General features: G+C 36.8%; 1 protein-coding gene across 3 annotated transcripts in view; it reads left to right on the top strand.

Moving 5' to 3' along the window:
• The first annotated feature begins 1,639 nt into the window (after positions 1 to 1,639).
• Positions 1,640 to 27,271, top strand: part of LOC133517609 (uncharacterized) — a 214,972-nt gene continuing 189,340 nt past the window's right edge. The window contains exons 1-2 of one of the 3 annotated variants that reach the window (XM_061850952.1): positions 1,640 to 2,404; positions 24,652 to 25,078. In XM_061850952.1, the coding sequence (XP_061706936.1) occupies positions 2,341 to 2,404; positions 24,652 to 25,078 (491 nt within the window). In that variant the 5' untranslated portion in view covers positions 1,640 to 2,340. The remainder of the gene's footprint in view (positions 2,405 to 24,651; positions 25,079 to 27,271) is intronic. The other 2 variants (XM_061850950.1, XM_061850949.1) reach the window with 2 other exon arrangements.

Raw genomic sequence — 27,271 nt, 5'->3', positions numbered from 1 at the left:
CATAATATTACAGTAAAATTCTACCACGTGTTTACAGTGGCCTTTGAAATTTTCGACATAGTTACGTAATGTGCTAATTATCATACTCGTGCGGTAAAGTAGCACTATATGTACTGTAATAGTATATTTCAATGCAAGTGTGCAAAGTGTGTCATTAATTACGAGTCCCGAGATTCGCCTACGGCTCGTAAAAGACACAGGACAAGTAAATAATGACACTTGCACACGTACATTGAACAACGTTTTTTAAAACATTTGCGAAAAAAATCACAATAAAAAAAATATTGGTTACATGAGAGACGGCTCACAGACCTTACAGTTACGATTTTTTCCTTGAACTTGAATGTTAATTCAACACTATACACTACGTTCAGCGATGATTACATTGCAAAAATTAATCACAACACATTTCAAACATTTTACTTTTTAATTTTTTCTGTTAACGAATGTTAGTTTCATTCAGCCAATAATTAAAAAAAATGTTTTTAATTGAAATATTGTATTATACATATAACTGTAATACGATATTTCACTAAAACATTTTTTTAAATTATTGGCTGAATGATATTAATTTATATAATAACAAATGAATATATAATTTATATTATTATTTAGTGTATACGTTTATCTAGGAATAGTAGGTGTATTCACCGACATTTGAACGGTTTTACTATAGGTATAGTTATTATACCTATATTAAAATCTTTCAAAGTGAAAAAATCTATAAATTATCATAAAAGTATTTACCTAACTACTTTTGTGAAAGTTTTCCGATTCTGGACAAGCACTTAACTGATTCAGTGCTAATCAAGACACGTCCGGCCTGATTCGAAGAATGATTAAGACAAGTTAAAGATCTTTAAAAGATCGATAACTTGTCATGTCAAAATTGACGTTTATTTCGATTCCTCTATGATCCCAATAAGAACTATTTACGATATTTCCAACATCAAAGTGACATTGGTTGCCCAAATCGAGCTGCTTCTGTCAATTATACGATATATAAACGATATCTAAATGAGAACTTAACGATAAGTTCTGTAGGGCTAAGATGGTCATATAGGCCACCGCAGCAGTGGCAGCATGGTTCCATTTTTATCGCTTGTCACTTATGCCCGTCACTTTCGCACTTACGCACTTGTTAGAACGTGACAGGCATGGTGACAAATGATAAAGAGCCAACCATCTTAGCCCTACAGAACTTATCGTTATCGTATCTCATTCTTCGAATCGGGCTGATTGTCGTTTTGCCTCCCATGAAGCAATTTCGTAACAGTACTTATACCAAGAAACCTATATTATCGGCTACGACGTAGCGCTACGACCGTAGCTCAGCGGTGAATGTGTTAAATAAAGTTTTAAGCTTTATGTTGGAATGTCGTTAAATTTTATAGTAGAATGGAAGTCACGTCTTAACGGTCCGTTTTAAATGGACTCGCGGGATTGGTATCTTACCAGGCTTAAAGGACCAGAAATAAAATTAAACTACAAATTGTTTCCTGTCATTTTACCTAGAAAATTTTATAAAATTTCCCAAATAGTAAATATATTCTGTTAGCATATTTTCCCGAATTTGGTTTTTTATCAATATAAAACAGAAGGTAAAATTAAATCATCATATCAGGCGGGTTGTGCTTGTACAGTCAGCATCAAAAGTAGCGGATCAAACAAGGTTTCAAAAGTACCATTCTGTAACAGCTTAACAAAACTTGATGGTTCTATATGTAGACCAATTTAGACTGTAAAAGATATAGCTTTAAAGGTGATTTTTAGAGAATTATCTATATTTGGAAAAGTTATCCGGAATATCAGATACTTTTGGCGCGTTGTTTCATCCGCTACTTTTGATGCTGACTGTATGCTCGGTCATTGACTAACATATAAAAAAGAAATGAATTTATGCTTTACACGGTTGATTGCGCCATTATTTTAGCATTACATCATTGGCAATTTTTCCTTTAAAACGGCAAAATTTACTACCCCATTCTCTCCATTGCACACGTCATAGACAAACTAACCTACAGAACGTTGTCGTCACCCATACGTGCACAGCAATGAAAATTCGATCAATCTTTGAGGGCTTTCCCAAAACGCTCGACGCTACGCTCCACTACGGCTACGAAGAAAATTCAGTACCGCGCCAGCTTTCAAAGGGAGAGTACGCGTCGCGCGCGTTAAAATTCACGTCTCTCGTATTTACGTACGCAGTCATTCAACTTTAAATCCAATTATTAATACAATGGCGTGTGTGAGTTAATGAGATTGAGTGATTAGTGCGTTTTAAATGTTATTTAATAGTGTTTGGTGTCAGAAAATGCTGAAGGATGTGAGTTTGGGAAAATGTTGAGCGCGTTCGCGCTATGGCACGTGGGATTGTTGGTATTGGGAGTGGATGGACTTATAGGTAAGATAAGATGCATAAATAAATAAATAAAATATTAAGGTCATGTGGTGTAAGAGAAACATAGTGTATTTTACTCGAAGCAAAAGAAACAATTCCCTACAAGGGCTACAAGTGTATATTTTGCCCCAATATTTCTCTTACGTTATCTACCCTAAAATAGGAATCATGAAAATATAATAGCTATCCATAAATACAATGCCAGCTATCTATAAATGGGCCCTTCTAATATTATATGACTGCGGCCAGACTCAACTCTGTCAAACTTTTCATACAGTTAGTATGGTTTGACGGAGTTTAGACGCAGGCACAAATCAGTACCCCGAGTGTAAATATTTTCGACAGCGAAACGTTACGTACGCGTTTGCGTTAAGTGTCATTTTGTATGAGATTTTTGACTTTCCAAAACGTCCCGCTTGGCGCGCTGTTCAAAAACCCATACAAAATGAGACTAAACGCAAACGCGTACTTCACGTTTCGAAACCGAATTTATTTACACTAGGGGTACTGGAGACTGACACAAATTAATGTAATTAAGCGTAAGTAGTACGTACAGTAGGTATGTAGAGTAATGTATGTGTTATAGATTTACGAAGAACACTAGTCCTTTAAATTCGACCTCTGTCTATGCTCATAACTTCTTCCTTGCGTTGTCCCGGCATTTTGCCACGGCTCATGGGAGCCTGGGGTCCGCTTGACAACTAATCCCAAGATTTGACGTAGGCACTAGTTTTTACGAAAGCGACGGCCATCTGACCTTCCAACCCAGAGGGTAAACTAGGCCTTATTGGGATTAGTCCGGTTTCCTTACGATGTTTTCCTTCACCGAAAAGCGACTGGTAAATATCAAATGATATTTCGTACATAAGTAAGGAAAAACTCAGTGGTACGAGTCGGGGTTTGAACCCGCGATCTCCGGATTGCAAGTCACACGCTTTTACCGGTAGGCCACCATTGCTTCTATGCTTATAACTATTAAATAAAATAAAAAAAACCCTACAATATACGTTATATGCCAAAATAATAAAGTAATGCCAAAAATATCGTACATCAATTTGGAATGCATCGATTTCTATCAAACATAGCTAGCAACCACCGCAAGAAAACTGGCTTCAACGTAAAATAAACCGCATCGAAATCGCTCCATCCGTTGGAGAGCTCCGATGCCACAGACAGACAGACACACAAACATTGGCGTCAAACATGTAACACCCCACTTTTTGCTTCGGGCTTCGGGGATTAAAAAGACAAAACAAAAGAGACATTATAAAGTGATAAACTCCTTGGAGTTGGTCCAATACATAGTTCATAGAGATAGACCACGATAAGTAGGCAGCGATTTTGATAGCCCAGTCTGTGCAAGTGTTAAGTAAACGTCATAATTTCATAGAAGTTTGACGTTTAAAATAACACATGCACAGTGGCTATCAAAATCGCTGCCAACTTAGCTTGGTTCAGACCAGTTCAGTACCACCACCAGTTCTCTAGTTGTTCAGTATTCAAAGACCAGAGTTACGATTAAACTTACACATTCTGTATTCGGTACCGATTCGCAATAGTCTGGTATTGCTCCAGACTTTTTTTTCGCCAAACACCGCAACGCAAACAAATGTTTCGAATGGTTTCGAACAACGCTGGACATGACGATAGAACTCCACCGTGGCGTGGCAGTTTGTTTGCGAAAGCTTTGAAAGAAAATAATCGGGCTTTTGTGTGAAGCTACGTTTGTTTGTATCAACTATCAAGTTTGGCTGAATATTTATGTTTAGTTATCGAATTTTGGAGGGTATTTTTCGTTGTGCGACTTTGGCCTTGGTGTAACTAGAGTGGAACATGAGAGAAAAGGCGCTAAGTGTGTTAAAAAGGAAACAATATTAATTTATATATGTTTATTTCTATGAATTTGTTGTTCCTGTGTTATTTTGAATATGGCAAGTACATGTTAAATTACATGTAGGTAATACACTTTTATAAAGAATAACATTAATGTAAAATGGACGGTATAATTGAATATCATTAAATTGCAGGGAGTAAAAGCTAGACGAAAAAAAAAATCATTAAATAATAGATCAGTTTTAGCTGAATGTTAATTGCAATTGACCGTTAACCATTACAAATGTCTACTTTAGGTGAAGGCATCGTCATACATAGGTATACAGGGCGTCCCAAGACTATGGGACATCAAGGGAAAGTACCTTAAATATAAGACAGGATATTTTGCTAAAAGGATATAAAAAAAAAAAGTTACTTTATTTGGAAATCGAACCGACTCAAACGTGAAAAAAAAAACATCTTGTATTTTTATGATGCCAATCGAAAGAATGCATAAAAAATAAGTCATCTCAGAAATATGATATCGCAAAAGAAATGAATAGAGTAAAATTTTTGATTAAAATTTCAAGATTCGGTTTAATTCCCAGAAAAAGTACGCAATTTTCAATTTTTTTTTAGAAATTCTTTGAATACAATATTACTTTCTTTTAAAAATAAAATAAAGTCTTCTTTCAGCAAAATATCCTATCTACGATATTTAAGGTACTTTCCCTTGATGTCCCATAGTCTTGGGACGCCCTGTATATATTAGTGTTGGCCAAAAGGTTAATGGAATTGACCATTAACCATTACAAATTGAACCGTAAACCGGAACGGACGGTTACAGTTTACGGTTATACCTAGGTATCACGATGCCTTCACCTAAAGTAGACATTTGGACAAGTGCAATGCCACTGGACAATGCAATGGCATTGTTTATGTACAAATTCTCTATTAGCAAAAGGTATTTTTGTTTGTCTCTTAGAAATTTTAGCAAGTAAGTAATTTGAGATTGCAAGCAAAAAGTTTCATAGTTAGGGGTTTGTACGTATGGTACAAAGGAGCGGTATAATACACAATTTGCATAACTTCGCGTTAGATATGATGATAACCAAGGAAACACGGCATTTTGACATGGTATCCAAACGAACGATGAACCTACACACCTACAGTGCATTTCCCTTAAGTTGGAATTTTAAACAGGCGAAGACTGTTATTTAAAACAAGCTAATTGGTAATTGAATACTTAGTTGCCATTTTGGACTTAACATTTTTCGTTTATATGCTAATGAAAGTAGGCGAGGAAAATTCCAAATCGCTATAAGAGTCATGCTCCTTAACCAAAAACTGGGTCATTGAGAGGGTAAAAAATCGCTTTATGTTTATAGATTAAAAAAACCAATTTAAGCACCTTGTCCATGTCCGAAAGTCGCTTTTATGAGTAAATCTTTCGCGGGAAACAAAGCTTCAAAAAACGAAAGACTCTAAGGACTTTCTCTTTTCTCTTTCATATATAAAATTTCATAATAAATCCGCGACCGTATTTGACAAATGGCTTCATCACTATCCCCTTCGCTATCGTAGGAATATCGCACAGATGATAATTTCATACAGACTGACAGGCGGCCATTAAGCCACTGGGGCAAGGTTTAGGGATCCGTGCGGCCACTAACAAATAGTCGTATTCTCGAAGGGATTTAAACGCGTAACTACTATAGCCTCCAATACTAGCGTCGGAATTCCAATACCCAAAAGCTTTCGGTTTTAGTTTGAATTTGGAAACTTGTAACGTCTTATTAATAAAAGTTGAAATGAAATTTTAGAAAAAGGCCTATAGGCTATAAGAGTATAAGGGTTTCTGTGATTAAGAAGGATAAGTGTGTGTGCTTTTTAAAATAAGGCAGTATCTGCCAAATTCATCTTTATCGAGAATCTTATACCTTTAAACGAGCAATTCTTGTATATATATATATTTCTGTGATCTCGGAAACGGCTCTAACGATTTCGCTGAAATTTGGTATATGGGGGTTTTTGGGGGTATCCAATCGATCTAGATTAGTCTTATGTTTGGGAAAACGCGTGTTTTCGAATTTTCATGCCTTTTTCTTTCGATATGGTCGCTAATTTCGTGTTACCGGCCACTGTCCGTCTGGTCCAGCGGGTTAAGACGCGGACGGCTAGAGTGACTAACTTTTGTTTTTTTTATGTTCAAGTTTGTATATAATTTTTATTGTTTTAGACCAGTTTAATTTAGTAAAAAAATGTAGTTAAGATTATCACCTATACACCACCATATTACAATAAATAGTTATATCCGAGCAAAGCTCGGTCGCCCAGGTACTATTGATAAGAGATAGACTCTGATCATATCAAGTTTGTGTTGTACTGACTAGGCAGTGACAATGACACACAAATACAAATCCCATAGAAGCGTGATACTTGACGTAACACTTGCCATGAAAACAGCCTAGACGAACTCCAGGTAGTACAATACAATCCTAAGATGGCTTCACATAATATAAACCAAATTAAGTAGGTATGTTGGACAATTATTGTAAGCGCTGTGTTTACAAATTATTTAATTTAATATTTGTGTTACAAAGGACTGTGACTGTACTTACCTAATTCGATCGAACAGCTCTGTAAATATTCACACAGTATACACTCTGTAGATATTTACACATAGTTTTGGCCTTTGTTTCAATTAAGTAATGTAATTTATACGTTTGCGTGAAAGTGATTATTATGTATACGAAATTTTACCAAAGTACTTCATGTAAAACGTATGTGTATAAAACGTTTATAATAAGTAGGCAATTCTATTCTAATATTAGCTAAGAAAAAGTTGAGGCTATGTGCTATTTTTAAAGCATCTTTACTAATAACTCTTCAAGTGGCATACGTCGTTTGTGAGTTGTGGGAATTTTGATTTTATTTCAATTAATCAAAATTCAAATTTAAATGACGTAATCGGTCGGGAGTCGACGGCCTGCCACTCCAAGGGATAATAGATATTTTCTGAGAACCCCGGTTAACTTGTATCAGCTCGCCCTTGGCCGATTTTTTCATGCATCCTAATCACGGTGATTCGATATTAGTAGATCGAGGGGTGCTATTGTGAATAGTTTTTTAATGGTTACGTTCATTCGGCACATGAATGGTAGGTTAGAATACATTAGAAAATACTATTTTTGTATTGTGTGTAGTGATTGCGGAAGTAATTAAAAATAAATATGAAAGGAATGGGATTGTTAGAAACTAGGTGCCAAATATTTTGCTCCCTTTTCTTTTGTTATCTGTGTTTTTGTCTGCTAGTAAGCTTTTGTAGGTTAGGATATAAAAATAAGAGGCATAATTTCCTACCTTCATTTCCGTGACGGGAAGTCAAAAGGTAGTAAGTAGGTCATTTGACATTGAGCACATTAAGGAGTTGTTAAATTTCTCTAAATTGTAGAAAGTATAATTGGAATTTAGGTATCATTTCATATTTTTAGCTGTATTATTTTAGTCTTTATGTATATCATTCATGTGACCTTCCAATGCGGTCTTCTAAAATAAATGTTGCACATTCTGGAAGTAAATCCGGCAATTCATTGCATCAACAGACTTAAAAGACTTTTATGTAGTTGTTTTGGCAATCCGTGCGCGGAAATAATCTAGATTTTTTAGAGCGTGATGGCAATTTAGTTTTATATTGTAAGAGAACTTTAAATCTTGGGATTTGGGTCAGAAATAACTGGATGGATCGATGTGCGATGATCCTAAAAGTTGTAATTAACTTACTTACCTATATAAATAGAACGCTTACGTTTTATAGATTGATTTGACTTAGTGACAGTCTGCAATAAATCACAGCAGGTACGTATGCAAACATATTTTAGTTTGATTTATGAAGATGAAAAGGTACTACTTCATCTTTAAAGAAGCTATAGGTAATCGGAGTTAGGTATATAGATATAGAAAGTATTATATACTAAAATTCACTAAAAAGTAAATTGAATAACACATATATAGACACGCGTGCATGCGCCTAATGCGCCATATACCCACCGACCAGGTGTGTGCAGTGTACACTCAGCTGTAAAAGTGCATATCGACTTTATGAATGTAATTTATTCATAATGTGTGTATGCACTTTTCAAGCTCGCTGTACATACCAAGAGCTTTCCTTTTTACTATATGACAGTACAGAACCTTAAGAGTCCTAAGACTCTACTATTGATTTTTACTTACAACTTCATTTACAACACGCATTACACAAACTTAGCTAACTTCACCACTCCTATTAGTTTACTTAAATGGTTAAACCTCCCGTAAACATGGGAACGAAGGGAATGAACGACAATCATTAATCATTCGTTCGTGAATGGGAACTAATCCCAACACCTTTAGCGGAGCGCTTTCTTGATGGATTGATTTCCGATTTGTAATCGTTTGACATCATCGCCGTATGTATATGACAGTTTTTTTTTTACGACTTTTGCTATATCATGATTTTCTGCTATACTTTATTCCATTGAGAAAGGGACTATTTTTGTGTGAATTTGCCTTCTTTTAGTGGTTTTCCTCTAAGTGGTTAACACGGTGTTTATTGTTAGCTGGTGTTAGTAATTTTTCTGGTGGGAGTCGTAAAGTTTTTATGTGGTTTTAACACCAACGCTACGCATTAGATGCTCGCATATTGCTGTCGTATTTCAGCAGCTAATTCTAAGTTTATGTTCATTATTTTATATTTAGATGGATGTTCGGACAAAATGCTTTTTAAACATAAAATTCCAAAGTAAATTTAGGACATGAACTTCTTAATGCTTAAAGCAGGTATCGTAAAATGTCTTTATGATATAGCCATGTCGAAAAATCTGTGATCTGAATCAGTTAAAAAATCAATGCAACGTCTATATGTGCTGTGCGTCTTTAAACTTCTATCGAAACTGCATATTAAGTTAATATGTCATTGAACTGTTTCATGGTTTGGAGTGCTTCCAAATTGTTAAGTATTTAGTCAGCTTCAAATATCTAGAATAGTGATGGCCAAAATGGCTAAATATATCAATTATTTCCATTTTATTCTTGTTTTAATGTTATCAATTGTTTATTTTCTTTTTTTGTATCTTTTTACTGAGGTGTGCCAATAAAGTGAGTTCTATTCTATAGTTCGGCAAATTTAAAAAATATAGGCGCGAAGGTTTATCATTCCATAGGAAATTTGAATTTCGCACCTTTTTCTACAGATAAAGTTGTCTGACCGGCTATTTCTATCTGTATATCGGTACACATCCATATTTCTGTTAACATATTAATAAAGGTGTCATGATATAGGATCACTTTGGCTGTCACTATATTTTTGTCGCTGACTGTACCTACATTTTTGCCTGCACAAATTCACAAAATTAATCTTGAGAGGAAAGCCGTGAGGTATCGTGCCAAGTATCTTTGCCAAAAGTTTATTTTACGCTTACTCTTATTTAGGTAATGAAAGACACTGAGTGCTGCACTTTCGTCGTTCATCGGTTATTCATGGAACATGAAAGCTGCATTTGGAGTAAGTGCCATTTTTAGGGTTCCGTAGTCCAGTAGGAAATAGGAACCCTTAAAGTTTTGCGATGTCCATCCGTTCGTTCGCCGCTTTGCTCCGTGATCGCAAGTGCTAGAAAGCTGCAATTTGGCATGGATGCATATTTACTCGTAAATCATGCATGGCGACAGAATGGTAAAAAAAATAGGTACAAAAAATGTAGGTACCTCCCATACAAAAGGTTTTTTGTGAGTGTGATTTTTTTTAGATAAAATGAATATTTTCGGAAATAATCGGTCCGAAATAAAAAAATATGTCCCCCCCCCTCAAACTTTTGAACCATGGGTCCAAAAAATCTTAAAACAAAAGCTAACCAAGTACTTTGAATGAAAATTATGGCGAACATGATACATCCAGCCGTTTTTGAATTAATGCAAAAACCTTCTCTTCTTAGTAAAAAAAAAGACAGTACAAAGCACTGTGAAGTTACTCCTTTATGCTATATTGTACATGATACTTTCTAATATCTCCCGTTTAGCTTAAATAACTGAGCATGGCCCAACATGCTCTTTGCCGATTTTTATGTATGTAGGATGAAAAAAAAAATCCCCAAATTCATTGGTTTTCTGGAAAAGTAAAGAGATTAAATCGACCATTGTTATACAGGCAATTTTATTGTTTTCTTATATTAAAGTTGGTAATCTTTCTATAAAAGTATTAACTATAAAAGTTTTGGAATTGGAATCTTGACACCACGATAGTGAAATAATAGCTACTCTCAATAGAGTACAAACAAATTGTGCACATTCGGTTACGCCCTGTCCCCATGTCAAAGATAGTTATGTTAGGGTTGCCACCCCCAGGGCGCGTGTTAATAATTAAAGAGTCCCACCTGACCCACGGGATGCGTTATCTCGATCCTGTCAAGTGCATAGAGTTTTCCTGCAAACACGATCATTTGACAGCCCTATCGACGGGTAAAAAGGAAGGAGGATAATAAATGACACAAATAAAAACAGTTTATCAGTAGTAGGTGACCTATTGCCGGTAGTATATTTGTTCGATTTAAAGCTGGCCTGAAGCGGCTAATCTTTTGTCTATTGTTAACTAAAACTGCGCGTGCCACTACCTGGATAAGCCGTTGGAGGCCAGCTACAAATCTAACGACTATAAGAATTGCTAGCACAGCGTGCTGCAAAATTGCGTAGACACATTATGACTGGGTGCACATCAAGGCTCGGAAACCGGTGAAATTTCCAAACCGTTATCATGTACTTTGCGCAAAACCTTTTAATTTCGGTTTCGCTCGAGGAACCGTTAAATTAACCGGTTTAGAGCAATAAAAAGAGAGGTATGGGCATTGTGAATCTCATTTCGTTTTGTGCATGCACAGCACAGCGGATGTCATTCCAGATCTAGAGCAGAGCCCAACTGGGGAAGTACCTCCACCTTACAGAAAACCGCAGCCAAATAACACTAGACCCTACTCATAGTGTTGTGTTCCTGCCGGTGAATAAAGTTGCCAGAGCTCAAAGAGGGTGCGGAGTGTATGGGTCGGCAACGCGCATGTAACTCCTCTGGAGTTGCAGGTGTACATCGGCTACGGAGACTGCTTACTATCAGGCGGGCCGTATGCTTGTTTACTACCGACGTAGTATTAAAAAAAACAGTTTCTTCCTATGTCGCTGACTATGTTTACCGTTTCGCCGCTCGTCGAATAAACCGGTTTTTTTAGATTACAATACAGTTCTTAATAAACCGACATAAACCGGTATTTACCGGTATTTTATAAATAAATTCCGAGACTTGGTGGACATAGTATTAATATGTACCGCTTCTAGTGGCGTTAAAGTATCAAATTGGTTATGATAGATAACCGATGGTCTTGTTTAGAAATAGTACATTACGATACAAGTGCGAAAAATAGGAAATTCGAAACGAGTGGCGATAAAATAAACACGACCGAAGGGAGTGTTTTAAATCGACACGAGTTGCGAATTACCTATTCGCACATGTATCGTACAACGTTTTACAGTACATATGGCCCTTTAAATATTCGACACAGTAACGTAATATGCAAATTTTCGCACTAGTGCGGTAAAGTAGCACCGTATGTACTGTAAATTCTGTTAATTGATAGAAAATGCGTTGTCACAGTTCTCAGTAGAAAGTTTTGCTTTACTTATAAGTAGGCAGCTAATATTTTCTTCAAATGAAGTCTTCCTGAAAGCAAACCAACCTAGTCATAGTCATAGTAGTCATAGTCATAGTATCTTTATTCATGAACAATGAGACAAAAACATGAGAAAAACAACAACAAAGAACTTATCAAATGTAGGTACCTACAAGTAAACAAATAAATATCAATCTAAAAATACGGCAACATTTAAATACTAAATAATAACAAGAGAAACAATACTTAAGACTTAACTTCGAAACACTATGCATAAAGCTTCTAGAAGTTAGTCTAGATATTCTATCATCTCATCACCTTCCTCGCGTTGTCCCGGCTCATGGGAGCCTAGGGTCCGTTTGGCAACTAATCCCTAGAATTGGCGTAAACACTAGTTTTTACGAAAGTGACTGCCATCTGACCTTCCAGCCCAAATGCTAAACTAGGCCTTATTGGGATTAGTCCAGTTTCCTCGCGATGTTTTCCTGCACCGAAAAGCGACTGGTAAATATCAAATAATATTTCGTACATAAGTTCCGAAAAAACTCATTGGTACGAGCCGGGGTTTGAACCTGCGACCTCTATAATTGCAAGTCGCGCGCTCTTACCGCTACGCGCTCAAGTTCAAAGTTTTATTTCTATAAGTAATAAAAATGTTCTTGTCATGATTTTTATGTAAAGCAGCAGTTCATGTTTATCAGGCAATCGCGAAGAAAGGTTAACGCGTTCGCATTGTTGCACGCGACACGACACATGTCGATGGTTTAATGGAAATACTCGTATCCGCATAAAATATTATTCAATGTAAGCTTACATTTTCTAAAATTTCAAATACTGTTGCATATTCTTATTTTTTAGAAGAATATCACAGTAAATAGAAAAAAAATAACACGTTGAGTACCGGGAAGCCGCTCGGCGGGTTCTCTGTTTGTAGTCGCTTTCCTCTACAAAGCGGGAAAACGCTGGGATCGGCTACTAGCGCAGCGCTACGAAAACGTTGGTAGCGAAAGTATTAAGAGTCCGCAGTAAGCTCGGCCGAATTTCAAGTTCCCATACCAACGGAATTTCATTCTCATTTTAAAACTAAGTGTTGGATTGGAATGAAACTTTGCACATACAAATAGATGAAGTATATCTATAATTAGTTTCTATGGCTCCAGCTTATAAAACAAACGAAATAGAGCAAAAACATGTTTTAAATGAAAAACTTAAATTCGCTGTGTTTTTTAAACTATGGTATCTGAAGCTAGGAGCATAAACTAATTAGATTTACCTTATCCTATTGTAAATAAGTACAAAGTTTCAGAGCAATCTAGCTAGTCGTTTTAAATGAGAGCGTAACTACGTTTGTATGGAGAACCGAGCTTGCTGCGGCCCCTTAAGTTTTCATCGATTTTTGACTAGTTTTGAGTCGTTACTCCTACATTTGCACTATAGATAGAATTATAAGACAAACGGCTATCGGTTCTTCAATCTTTTATCTCCATTCTGGTCTGCCGGATTTTGAAAGAAATGAACATTTTTTTTTTGTTAAACAATGTCTAAAAAAAACACTTTTTTCGTTACAAGATTGCTGTGAAGGATTTTACATGTACGAAATCTACACATATGGGTTCGTCTTTGACGTCTCTAAAAACTGGTCAGAGATTTTAATTTTAAACTAGTTAACACAAAAGTTATGGCCTGTAAACCAGTTTATAGGCCTAAAATTGTTCAACATTGATGTCAAATATCTCGAAGACAGTGAACTTTGAAGTAAATATGGTATACTATATTGCTTACAGCCGTCAGCCGTTGTTGTTAATATGATAAGCTACAAAAAACCTTAGAAAACTAAGGGATTCAGATCGAAGGTCATTTGCGTTAGAAACCCCCTTAAAAGCGATTGTGACGTGATTCAACACCTTGTTAGAGTTTTGATCTAATTTGAATACTACCTTGAAGATCGCTACGTACGTGAGATGCGCGCGTCGTATCAAAATCAATTCAATCCATAACAAATTGTTAAATTTGAATCGACCTCGTTGTCTTTCGTTGGCGCCAGTTTCTGAAATTTAGCGAATAAATATTGTTCTTAATAATGGAAACACGGCCTAGACATCTTCACCCCTGCACCGACTTGGGGTAGCACCCTCGTCGGTGAGGCGAATTGATTTCTTCTCTGAGTATTTTGTGACATGACAATGCAGTCTTATTTGACGTGTTTTGTTTCTCGAGTGGTGTGCAGTGGTTGGAGCCCTGTTTTAATTTGAGGATTAGGGATACTTAGGGATCTATTGTGGTAGGTGAAAATATGTCAACCCTACCTTTGTTATAATTGTTGCGTCTTTGAGGCGGATTCAGCCGTGAAATAAGTGTTTATATTGGTCTGATATCATATAGATTTGATACTCATGGCTTCCATCCAAAATTAAATGAAATAAATTAAATGATTAGTACTAGTATATTATTTAGCCTTCAAGCTATATATCTACGAGTATAAAGCATTTTAATAGATAATGGAAGAAAAAATAATATATTCATAATAATCTGTCATGCTTTTTTTCATTCGGTATTTTTGTGGTCAGACATGAAAATCAACATTTCTTTATTTGCAAAATCCTAGCATTGATTTAATTAAGAATCCGCAGCAAGTTCGGTTTTCATACAAACGTAGTTAAGCTCTCATTTCAAAACGACTAGCTAGATTCCTCTGAAACTTTGTACTTACAATAAGGTAAGGGATATGTATGCCTTCTATTAGTTTATGTAGTTCAGATACCATGGTTAAAAGATACAGCGAATTTTTCATACAAAACTTGTTTTGCTGTATTTCGTTTGCTTTATAAGCTGGAGCTATAGGGACCGTGCGCGTTGGAGGGTCTGCCATCTTGTGGCCTGAATCGGAACCATAAACATGCACATGTACACGTCACGTGATTTCTTGTGCATAGTAGGTTCTGCCATCTTGTGGGCTACATCGGTCAAAAAACATCACATTAACGCCTCGCGCTAAAAATCTGACGGCTCCTGTGCTGCCTCCTACAGTTCATGCACGCACCCTATATAAACTAATTACAGGCGTATGTATACCTCATGTCATTGTATGTGCAAAGTTTCATTACAACCCAATACGTAGTTTTACAATTCGAACGAAACTCCGTTTGTATAGGAAGGGGAAATTCGGCATTTATAAAATGTTAATAAGCTGCTACTTTGATAAAATTGAGCACGGTGACCCCATTAACAGAACAGTTTCCTCAGGATGTGTGTTCAGCAATTACAGTAGTTAATAGTTATCTCCAGTGTGCAAAACGACATTACAAATATACCAATCCTGCCCCACAACCTTTGTCAAGCGGTCCGATTATCGCCCCAACTATACATACCTACCCTACGACCTCATCGTTAATTAATCCAAATTGCACTTTAATTCCACCAATTAACGTTTACTTTCCCTTAATAGAGATGCCTTGTTAATCCCATACAAAACCAATATAACCTGAACTTCGATTGCCATTCTGTTTTACAGTAATTTAAAGTTAATGAGCAGATATCAGGGATCAATGTAAATTGGTCGTAAATGCTTGTTTTGGACGGTCGTCATGGTAACGCACAATTTGGGTGCGCAAGGGTGCTGTACAGGTGAAAGGAAAATACAGATTTGTGTGTGTAAGTAAGGGATGCAGGATAGGGTGAATGCAGTGGGATACCGGTTAAATTGCATTAGGCTGCCTTTTGGGACGCAATCTGCTGGATTTGCGAATTGGACTGAGTGTACTAACAGGTATCGTATACAAATTTTATTGTATGCTTAATTCGTTTGCGTCTTTCCTGTAGACATCGCAATGCAATGAAAATCAATACCTGTAGTCGGAGATGAGTTATATAAATATATGCCCTCATCTGTTATTTATTTTTAATAATAAATAAATGATAGATAATATTCACATTGGCACATTGCAAGTAGATTGTCTAGCTAAATTGCGTACGGACAGTAAAAAATATATTTTTACCTTTTTTTGTATATTTTTATCTAAGGGGAACCATGGACTGGACCAACTTTTTAATAAGGCAACCTAATATAGCTAGATTATATATAAAATAAGCTCAAAATTTAAAATCCAAATTCAATGTTTGGTACCTAGACGACGGGACCATAGGAGGCGACTTGGAGACCGTTCTCTCGGATCTGTCGGACGTAGTTTCTAAGTTTCATTCCATTGGATTAGACCTTAACTATGCTAAGTGCGAACTTTTTATCAGGAATGAATCTTTACGTCCGGAAGATGTGAAGGAAAAGTTCGATGGCATGATGCCGGGCATCAAGATAGTTGACAGAAGCTCACTTTACCTGCTGGGATCACCGATATTCGAAGAGTCTTTTCAAGGATTTATTACGGATACCATCCTTAAATTTCAAAAGTACGAGAGCAATCTTCTTGAAATTAGCCCTCATTTCGCAATTACCATCATGAGGTCCTGTCTTTTTGTACCCAAATTGATGTATGTGCTCCGCTGCTGTCCTTTTACAAAATTCCAAAGTTTATTAATACCAGTGGATAAAATGATTAAATCAAATTTGGAATCAATTTTGAATTTACAGCTGGCCGAAGAATCGTGGATCCAAGCGTCTCTTCCAATTCGGTACGGTGGGTTAGGGGTACGCAAGATGTCGTGCGTCTCCGCACCGGCGTTTTTGTCTTCTGCCTATAGCACAGCAGTTCTCATTGGTAAGATACTACGGGGTTTCCCGTCAAACAATGAGACTGTTGGCTTGGCAGAGGCCAAGAACGCCTGGTCTATTGCCTGTCCGGGTAAAGAATTTCCCGAGAATCTGGAATCACAGAGTGCCTGGGATGACGTTCAGTCCAAAATTCTTTACGAGGACCTTCTTAGCCGCAGCACTAGTTCAGATCGTGCCAGGCTCTTGGCGGTGGGGACTAAAGAGGCCGGGGCCTGGTTGCACGCTTATCCTTCGGTGCACACCGGTACCTTTTTGGAACCCAACACCATGCGCGTGGCAACCTGTTTGCGGCTGGGTGTCCGTGTTTGTGCTCCTCATCGGTGCCCCTGTGGAGTTGATGTCGATGTGCGCGGCCACCACGGGCTTTCGTGTCAAAGGAGTGCTGGGCGTTTTTTCCAGGCACTGGGCTCTCAACGACATCTTGCGACGCGCGCTCGCCAGCGCTAACGTGCCGGCTTTGCTGGAGCCCTCCGGCGTCCTCAGGGACGATGGTAAAAGGCCGGACGGAATGTCATTGATTCCGTGGGAGATGGGACGGGTGTTGGTGTGGGACGCTACATGCGTGGACACACTAGCCCCATCCCATCTTCATGGCACTTCCGTCTCACCGGGTGCAGCGGCGGATGCGGCTGAGCGAAAAAAAAGAGCTAAGTACAGCCGCATCGGCCAAGAATATAGTTTTACCCCTTTTGGTGTGGAAACACTTGGCCCGTGGGGTCCCGGTGCCCTGAAATTTTTTGGGGCTTTGTCAAAGAGGCTTGTGGATGCGACTGGGGACCGTAGGGCTGGCAGCTTCCTCGCACAGCGCATTAGTATTGCAATCCAGCGGGGTAATGCTGCCAGCATCTACGGCACCTTGCCGAGGGGTGAATTTTTATTTTAGTTTAGGTTTTACTAAAAAAATGTATTATGTTGTATTGTATATTGTAATTACATAAAAAGGAGTGTATGTGGCATTTGACTGTGCTTTCAATCAATCAATTTATTTATTTATAGACAACAATGGTCCACACAATACACATTATATTAGGTACAGAAAATACAATTTATATTAACATGGGATAAAATAGACATTACAATAAAAATTAAATTAAAGTTTGTTATAAATTAAATATTACATAAAATGAATGCAGCAATATTCGGGCTAACTGAATAAAAACTTTGTTGTTGTGATGTTTTTCAAAAACAATTATTTTTGCAAATGCCCGTGCCCGAGAGGAAAACTAGTGAAAATATACGAGTAGCTACATAGCTCTACTTTTCTCTTATTGTACTTTTACTTTACGGCCTTTAGGGCCGATTTTTCAATCCCCAGATAAATCGCCGAATAGTTATCCCACCGATAAAAATAACTGACTGTTTATTTGTTGGTTAAAGATTTTCAATTTTTCATTCCTTTTTTATCCAGAGAATAGTTATCTGTGGTCTTAGCCAGCTAACTTCGTTTTAAACAAGTGTGAGCAGGATGCAAGGATACAGAACTCAACATGTTAGAGTGAAACAGAAATACAACGCTTATTTGACATTTGACGTTTGTTGCCAAACCAAACATAACCTATTACATTAGTACATTACTATTATTACCCGCGTAATATACGTACGACAGTGTCGTGTTATTTTATTATTATTTAAAACCGAGTTGTTTTGTGATCATTGCATTGAAAAATAAGCGATATGAAGAAACGTGAACGTTTCTCCAGCTTTGAGAAATCGAAAGTGCATTTATTAACCGATTTTTTTAATAATAAATAAATAATATATATATGATATAAATTTATTTATATTTTTATGCTACATATATTAATAAAAGCAGATCAAGAATATAGTTTGCTTTAGATATTTACTTTTTAATACATTAGTACTATTATTGTTGTTAATATTAATATTTTTCTATTAACATTCTAAATTTTATTCTAGTATCTTATATATACTCGTATTTTATATACGGCGTCAAAAATATCCATTAGGTTAGGTAGCCAGTTCAAGGTTGTAACATAACCTAAAACGTCCAACTTAACAGAGCGATAGGTACTAACTGGCTCTTGAACGGACAGATAACTTTATTCCTCCGTTAAGGGATTTATTCCTCAGTTAACTGCTATCTGACTGTTGAAAAACTGAAGTTGCCGCTATCTGTAGAATAAAACCTATCTGACTGTTTAACTGGGGATTGAAAAATCGGCCCTTAGTCTACCTACAACCGATATATTTTCTTAGAAGTTTCTTGATTATGATATGGTGGCCCTGTTGTTGTAAAATCTGTGCAAATTAAGCGTAGTCCGTCTCTTCTAACATAACCACAACATATCAATTAAACACCTATCCTAAAACCGTCAAAGTGTTTCAAAACAACTAAACTAACGTGGCTCAACGACCCAAAGAGGGTCTTGGCTTCCGAAACAGGAACACGCCTCCTTTTTCCCGATACTGCGCCGCTTCCTGCCAAATATCGGCTTCGAGCTGCCGCAGCAGGTCCGCTTCAACACTGTCTCTCCAGCGGTCACTCTTCTTCCATTCTAAGTAGGTGGCCGAACCAGCGATGTCTGTGGGATTTGATTTCGCCGGTGATATTAGGTTCAAAACAAGTTCTTTCATTTTCTGTACTAAATAAAGTGATCCTACGTCATGTCACATGACCCATATTATTTTAAATAAGCTTTCACTTGATATAATATAAGATTAAATAACAAAATAAAAAGTAACAAAAAATACTTTCCTTTATTGTCCATACAAGTAACCCTTTTCTGAAATGTGTTTGAACTGTGTGTTCAGGTGGCGAAATAAATTAAAAGGGTTATGTTATCTCCATGTTATCTGAAACATTACTGCTAAAATTATGATGTGTAATTTCGTTCTTGTATTAAAATTTTAGGCGAGATAATACGGGACCTGCATAGAAAGTAGAGATTAAGTCAGCGAAACACAAAATCGCGTGGTAGACGATCGTAAGCGTTTGTAAGCGAAGATAATATAAATATAGCAAATTTTTATAACTATATTTTAAGCGATATTGCTCGGTAACTATATTTTAACTGCGCAATTGCTGATACAGTGCAACTTACACACACATACAACACAAATTGACTAAGCCCCATAGTAAGCTCAAGAAGGCTTGTGTTGTGGGTACTCAGACAACGATAAATATAAATACTTAAACATATATAAAGCACCCATGACTCAGGAACAAATCATTCTGCTCATCACAGGCCAGGCTCATAAATGCCTTTACAGGGGTTCGAACCCAGGACCATCGCCTTCATAGGCAAGGTCACTACGCATACCCACTGGGCCGGACCGGTCGGCAAAAATCTGCTGATGAAGTCCAAAAATGAGTATGGAATCATTTTTGTTTTGAGGATTCAGTTCCTTTTTCGGAAAAGAAAATTGTTATTTTAGATAAAATAAATACTTTTTGCAAACCCTTCAGTTATAATAACGAGGGTTTATGAAATACCCTTGGTTTGAATGACCTGTTCCGGCCTCGCCCTAGGCTTGACTCAACCTTTTCAAGTCTGACAGCGAAGACTAATTTTATTGTTGACAAAGAAGTGGGCGCGGGGCGCACATGCCGCAAGATGGATAATCACGAAGTTGGTATTTATGTGTTTCAAAACTTACGCAAAACTGCCGAGGGCCAGGGAATGTAGACATGGATAATTTGACATTTCTCTCATTATCAGAAAGACAGCCACTCCTGGACATATTCATATATACACTGTGGGCCAATTAAACCCGACCGAGATTTTAATCTCGCATTCCTTAGGACATAAGGAGTTATCTGAGTTTTGGTAAAAAAAATGCGTTTTCTGCATACGACACATTATTTATTTTTACACCTTGGTGAAAAAAAATTGCAAACATAATATTAAAACGAATAAATAGGTAATTTTATTTTCACAAATAAAAAAAATTCGAGTTTACCTTAAAACTTTGATGTCAGTCTGTAGGTATGTCTAAACCAAGTCACATAGTGGCAGCGACGCAGTTAGAAAGCCGTTTTTCACTAAGTTATAAACAAATTTTCACAAAAATTGACATTATCTCTAAAACAAGATCGATTTCAGGAAACTTAGTATGACATTTTAGTCTCTAAATGCGGTTTAATAGGCCCACGGTGTGTATCTGCCTTGTTTAGGGCCTTTAAAATTTCCAGAATTTATATTCTAGTAATTTTTCAATTCTTTTTTTTCTATTGGTCGATCAATGCCGCCTAACGAAGCTTTCCTCTAAACAATTAATGCGCCAAGTCTGTTATAAAGGAATCCTTTATACCGTAATCCTACAAAGAATTTTCCATAAATATATAACTTATACACGTCGTGAATTTATTAGGGCGTACCCGGGCAGTGTTTGAATCACAGATCACTTACCTACTTACTAGCCGGAGTACTGGAGCAAGTAGAGCATGTATCCGACAAATGGGGAATCACGCATTGCTATTTTCATTTCATTGGACTGCGCACATCTTTAAAGGTTTCAACCTTATTTTAATAATTATCAACACATTTTTATATTTTATCAATTATATGCTTGCTTAATTTGCCTTGTACGTAATTTAAATTGTAAATGTAAATGTTCTATTGATCAATGTTGTCTGTAATAAATGTTTTATTTATTTATTGCCGCTCTCAAATTAATTATTATAGGACACTATTACACAAATTGACTAACCCCCGCAGTACGCTCAATAAGGTGTGTGTTGTGGGTACTTGGACTGCGATACCTATTTATAATATATGCGTATTTAGATATACTTAAATACATAGAAAACACTCAGGAACAAATATCACACAATTAAAGGCCCTTACCTGGATTTTAACCCAGGATCATCGGCTTCATTGGCAGGATCGCGACCAACTAAGTGAAAAGGTCTTCAGACTTATGTATATTACAATTATTTAGTTCAATATCTCATTCCCTTGAGGTTTCGTAAAATATGGGGCGAATTTGCCCACTGCTCTTCAGCTCTCACTTGATTCAGCCATCTTAAAAATAGAAAAAATTTAAATGAGTTTAAGTTATGATTATGATGCATTGTTATAGCCCGTTTTATTTAAAATCGTTTTCATGGAAATCGCTCAACGGATAACGCATGATTTTATGAATCTTAAAAAAAATAAGCCTAAATGTGGATTGTTCATTTTATTGTAGAGTAAAACGCCATACGATCCAGCAGGCTAAAAAGAGTGTCTACGTGTGACGACGTCTCGGCTTTCTTATAAAGCGGAGTCTATGGATAATGGTCTGTGGTTGGAATGAACAAAAAGGCCGTGCAAGAATGCTGGCCGCCTGAATTATGCAACGGGTAGGATTTACTTTTTTAACCACCAGTTTTTATGAGGTAATGTAGATGCATGAGAATTACAAGTTAAATGAGTACGTTTGTATGGAGTTCGCTGCAATAGATCGTGTCATAAACTGAAATAAACGTCATATACTAAAAAAAGTGACCAAGACCTCCAGTGCCTTAGGCTGGAACACTTTTTGGCTTTTTCAGTGGCTTTTTGGTGTGGCCACCAACACCTTTTTCTTAGTATATGCCATTTATTTCAGTTTATAGTTTATGTAGTGTTTCTACTTGAAATAAAAACGAATTAAAATATTTTTAGAAAATAATTGAATTTTCTCTAATACTTCTAATAGATCGTGTCATGATGACGCGCGAATTTGACAAATCTAAGCTTTAATGGCATGACAATACGTACCAAGGCACATGTCCTCGTGAATGACACGTAAAGATTGGCACGAGAATATTAAAGCTAGAAGTTGTTGTACTTCTTCTTTAGGGACTTCACTACCTTATTAAAACAAAGTCCTCCGCCGCGTCTGTCTGTATATTCGCAATAAATTCCAAAACTATTGAAAGGATTTTCATACGGTTTTCACCGATCAATAGTGATTCTTGAGGAAGGTTTAGGTGTATAATTTGTTAAGGTTTTGTGTAACCCGTGCTGGTCGCTATTTTACAAGCTTTTATTTAACTTTCCCTGTTAGTATGTATGGGACAAATCTTGCAAGTTAAACTTGACCCACTTCCCGGTTTCCGGAGAAGCTGAAAATTTGCATACATATGTAAGTCGGGTGACAATGCAATATTATGGTACCATCAAGCTGATCTCATGATGGACACAGGAGGTAGCCATAGGAACTCTGTGATAAAACAACGCAACCTGATTATGTTTGGGGTTTTTAGAATTGTCTCGATGAGTATTAGTTGCCTGTGGAAAAAAGTAGTCAGCGATAAAAACTTGTACCAAAAATAAAAATTTTGCCAAAAACTTAATATTCCATAAATTTAAGTAACTATTTAAGGTGCGTCGGGGTAACTTTAAAAGCGGGGTACCTAATTTTGAAAATGGCAATTATAAAACCTCGGTTTTAAGTGCCTCTGCACTTTATACTTAAGCAGTGGGGGGAAACTGTAGCGGTCGGGCATTCTCGGCTCCGTTCGGCTCAGCATTGCTACGACCAATTATTAGGGTTGGCAGAACTTGACGCTCCTATGCGTGCACGACCACAGATAAGATAATGACTTTAATTTTAACAACCTTAAATAACCGAAAGGGATGCTATAAGTTAGAAAAGGTGATTCGTCCCTGAATCGCTGTCAAAGTTTGGTTTTGTAGGAAGTTTCCTTTCTTACGGTTATGAAATTAAATGAAATGTAGGTATTTATTTGTCGGAATATGGAACATTGATATCAGTAGTAGTATTTATTCTGTGACTAGCAACAATGAAGTACACTACTGCAACGCAGTGTTATCTGAGCGTTAATTAGAATTGACCATATAGAAATTGACTGAGCGCTAATTAGAATTGACCATAGTGAGATTTAACCATTACAAATTGAACCGTAAATTATAAGCGTCCGTTACGGTTTACGGTTACGGTTCAATTTGTAATGGATAAATTTCAATGGTCAATTCTAATTAACATTCGGCCGGAACGCTTATCAAGGCATCTTGCTTACTATTGCTACAATAGAATGTGTTTCTAGTTTAGTAGATATACTGAACATCAATGCATATGACAAGTTAATACGTCACCTGACATGTTTACACAATAGGGCACCTATATATTGATGCACCGCAATCCGTTACTGATACGACATTAATATGCATGAGCTGGTGCTTTTACTGTGAATGACAAATTAATTCCCATGCAGCATTGCCTGCATACTGGGAACCTGATAGTTTTGTAACACTTTGATTATTAGTACTGATATTTCTAGTCGGGCGCGGCATTCCCATTTGATGTATGTATAAATAAAATAAAATAAAATATTTACTTCCCAGGAATATTGGAGGATATAAATATTTTTTCACCACACCAACTGGTAAAGGCCCTCTTGATTGTTCAGAAACGAATGAGAAAGTTGCATTTTACCCACATGTGGGCAAAGTAATCAGATACAAATTTTGAGTTGTTTCCTTATGTTACCTAGTAGAATTGACTTTTAAATGATGATTTTGAATGATATTTTTTTTTACATTCATTTGGACTTGATTTAATTTGAATATCTTGGTATTTTATAGTTAATAATTTCCTCTCGTTGTGGGGTGAAAAATTTTGTGTTTCACTCGGAGGCAAAGTTTGTTTAACCCTCGTGCCTTGAAACCCTCGCAACGCTCAAGATTCTATTTCTCGAACCACTCGCTACGCTCGTGTTTCAATCTTGGAATCTTTCGCTTGCTCGGGTATCAATATTAGCACGAGCGGTTAAAAAACAACTTTGCCCCCTTGTAAAACAAATAGGTAACTATTTCACAAAGACAATACCTATATTGTTTCTCATCTAAGAAACCCAATGGAAATCAATTTCAATAAAATAGAAAAATGGACGAATAAAAGGAAAGTAGGACTTGGGAATGGGAATGGGCGCTTCATATGCCTAAAGCGTTCCTATTAAATCTGTCGCCGTCTCGTGAATACCTGTTAGTCATAATGGTTTCGACTTGACAACGTGTGTATGATAAATGTTTAATAAAACATGGGCTTTAACGTGTTACTTTTTCTTGTTTCAGAAATCGTCGAAGAGCAACAATGCCACGACTACGCCTTCCGCCTGACATGTCGCCAGCTCGACGCTCACATCGCCATCCTCGAAGCGTGGTTCACCTCAACCGACCACCTCAACACCTCATCAGACCTCACTAACCTCACCATCAAAACTGAGAACGATTCAGAACTCGATAGAGTCTATGTGTATTCTAGTCCCAAACATAACGGCGTTTACGAAAGCAACCATTCCAATTTTGAAAACGTGACTAATGTGAACGTGTCTGAACGATTCGAATTCATAAACGAAACGGATTTTTTGGAAGTGAACGGAAGTGATTGTGGGGTTGGGGGGTTTTTGAGGAGCTACGGCAGCTGGCGCGAGGGCGATAAGAGGAGGAGGTCGCCGTCGCGGGAGGCGGCCGTGAACTTGAGGGCGCCGGTGAGCTACCGGTGAGTGATTTGTTCGTGTCGAGGGTTATTGTGGATTTTGTGGATTTATTACGTCGTATAGGTACACGTGAGAAAAGCTAATTAAGATATAAAACTTTTACGGTGCTTAGCATTCTTAGAGATTAAAAATGGAGACCCTAATAGATTGTCCGTAACCAGGGGTCGGAAATCTTTTGAAGAGAAGATTCAACCTCAGTAGAAATCAGTTTCAGGAATGTCAAAGAGCCACAATAGGTGATTTGACTGGTCTAATTAAATAAATAAATATTATAGGACATCCTTGAAGAGCCGCAATTGCAGGTCCATATAGCCGCAGGCGGCTTGCGAGCCACAGCTGTTTGTTGAGCCCTGTGGGTTAAATCATAAAATTACTATAACCGTTTAAATTCAACTTATCCAACATAATTACGGAGTTGTTACATACAAAAACCCTGCTATTAAAAAAAGGATCGAAAATGTACAATACGTTGAAGCAAGGATGAAGAGAATAGGAGTACGACATACGATACGGTTGTTTTATGATAGGTACATTATATTATGACAGTGATAAACTTGACTAGGTCGCGCTCGGCGCGATGTAACTTGAAGTTTTATAACTTAAGCCATTTCTACGTCTAGACATCATTGAGGTTCTAAGAATCGTTCAAGCTTGCAAAGCTATAATTATTCCAAACCCCTTTATTTCACGCACGAAAATATAAATAAGGCATAAACTAGTGTACTGAGAAAGCAAATAAAAGTGAGTTGGTAAAGGAAGGTGCGTGACTACATTACCATACAATTATCCAATTACGAATTACGGCGGTTTTGTTGTTGATTATATTATAATATTTTTCGTAGAAATTGTTTATATTAGATAAGGCTTAAAGGAAATGATAAACCCAGTTAGTTTTATCTTTATATTACTTATTTTTCCTTATGGTGTGCGTCGGCTACTTCTGAGGTTAATAATTAAGTTTGGGTTCTAAGTATGTCAAGTTCGGTGTAATTTTCAACTAAATCAAAGATGTCGACGTAGATTTCATCTAAATCGGTTCGGCGGTATTGTTTCCCCATACAAACCTACACATCCCTTTTCACTTTTAAGGGATTATTTTGGGATAAAAACTATCTTATCTTCCCTGAGGCTCAAGCTTTACATAAAAATTTACATCAAAAATCTTGGTGGCTCCACTTCTGAAATCCATCCTTGGGTCGTAAGGACCAATTCTGTCAAAGGAAATCTTTTGTTAACGCGACGGTGTATTTTATGAGCTCCACCTTCGACTAAGGGAGACATGACAAAAAATTTAAGTATAAATGTTGAATTTATTTTGGTCATTTATTGCATCCAAAAATTAAATAAAGAAAAAATATTACGAAAAAAAAAGCAATAAAAGTAAAAATATTACCAAAGAGTCATGAACAGACTGTATTGTTTAATGTGTCTGTCAGAAAAATCAAGAGCGTACCTACGAAGTTTGGAACATTTAATCACAAACATATTTTATATCCGAACAGCATTCTATATTCCATTACTGCAACAATACTTAATAGTATATTGGCGAAGGTAGCAAAAGCAAATTGGCAAATGGTAGGTAGTATAGGGACCTGTAGTATAGGGACTTACTTCATCAATTTGCTTCCAACTCTCTCGGTTTTGAAGTTGTCTTCCAGACCTTTTAAAGGCAAGATTAAAGTTAAAAAAACTGGATCAGAAGATACCATTAGTAAAGATTAGAATCAGATCGTTGATCTCGCAAAAACTGTCATAAGTAGTCAACAGCAGAAACCAGCAAAGACACGGAGTGATAAAGTCAAAGGTTGTATTTTAGATTAGCGGGACAGTTATTTCATCCCCGACTCCGCGAGGGTGGAACACAGGACATAAAACAAGTTGTTTATTCATTACAGGGCGCGGGGCTCGGAAAAACCAAATGAAACTTTGAATAAGTGAATTGTACAATCAAGTTCTTTTGTTAAATGTTATTTTTGATATACATATGAGATGAGCAGCATGTTTTTATCTTTTTTTATAAGTACCTACCTAATATTATTGTCGTAAAAGTTCCACTAAGTTTAAAATCAACTGAGTTCTAATATGTAGTTATTTGTTTTACAAGGAGGCAAAGTTGTTGTTTTACCCCTTGTGCTAATATTGAAATATCTGAACATCGAACGTCAACCAGCCTACGTGAGAAAATAACTCAAATC

Source organism: Cydia pomonella, chromosome 5, assembly GCF_033807575.1.
Source record: "Cydia pomonella isolate Wapato2018A chromosome 5, ilCydPomo1, whole genome shotgun sequence".
NCBI lineage: Eukaryota > Metazoa > Arthropoda > Insecta > Lepidoptera > Tortricidae > Cydia > Cydia pomonella.
The sequence above is the reverse complement of the archived record's forward strand: the minus strand, read 5'-3'. Positions and strand labels throughout refer to the sequence as shown.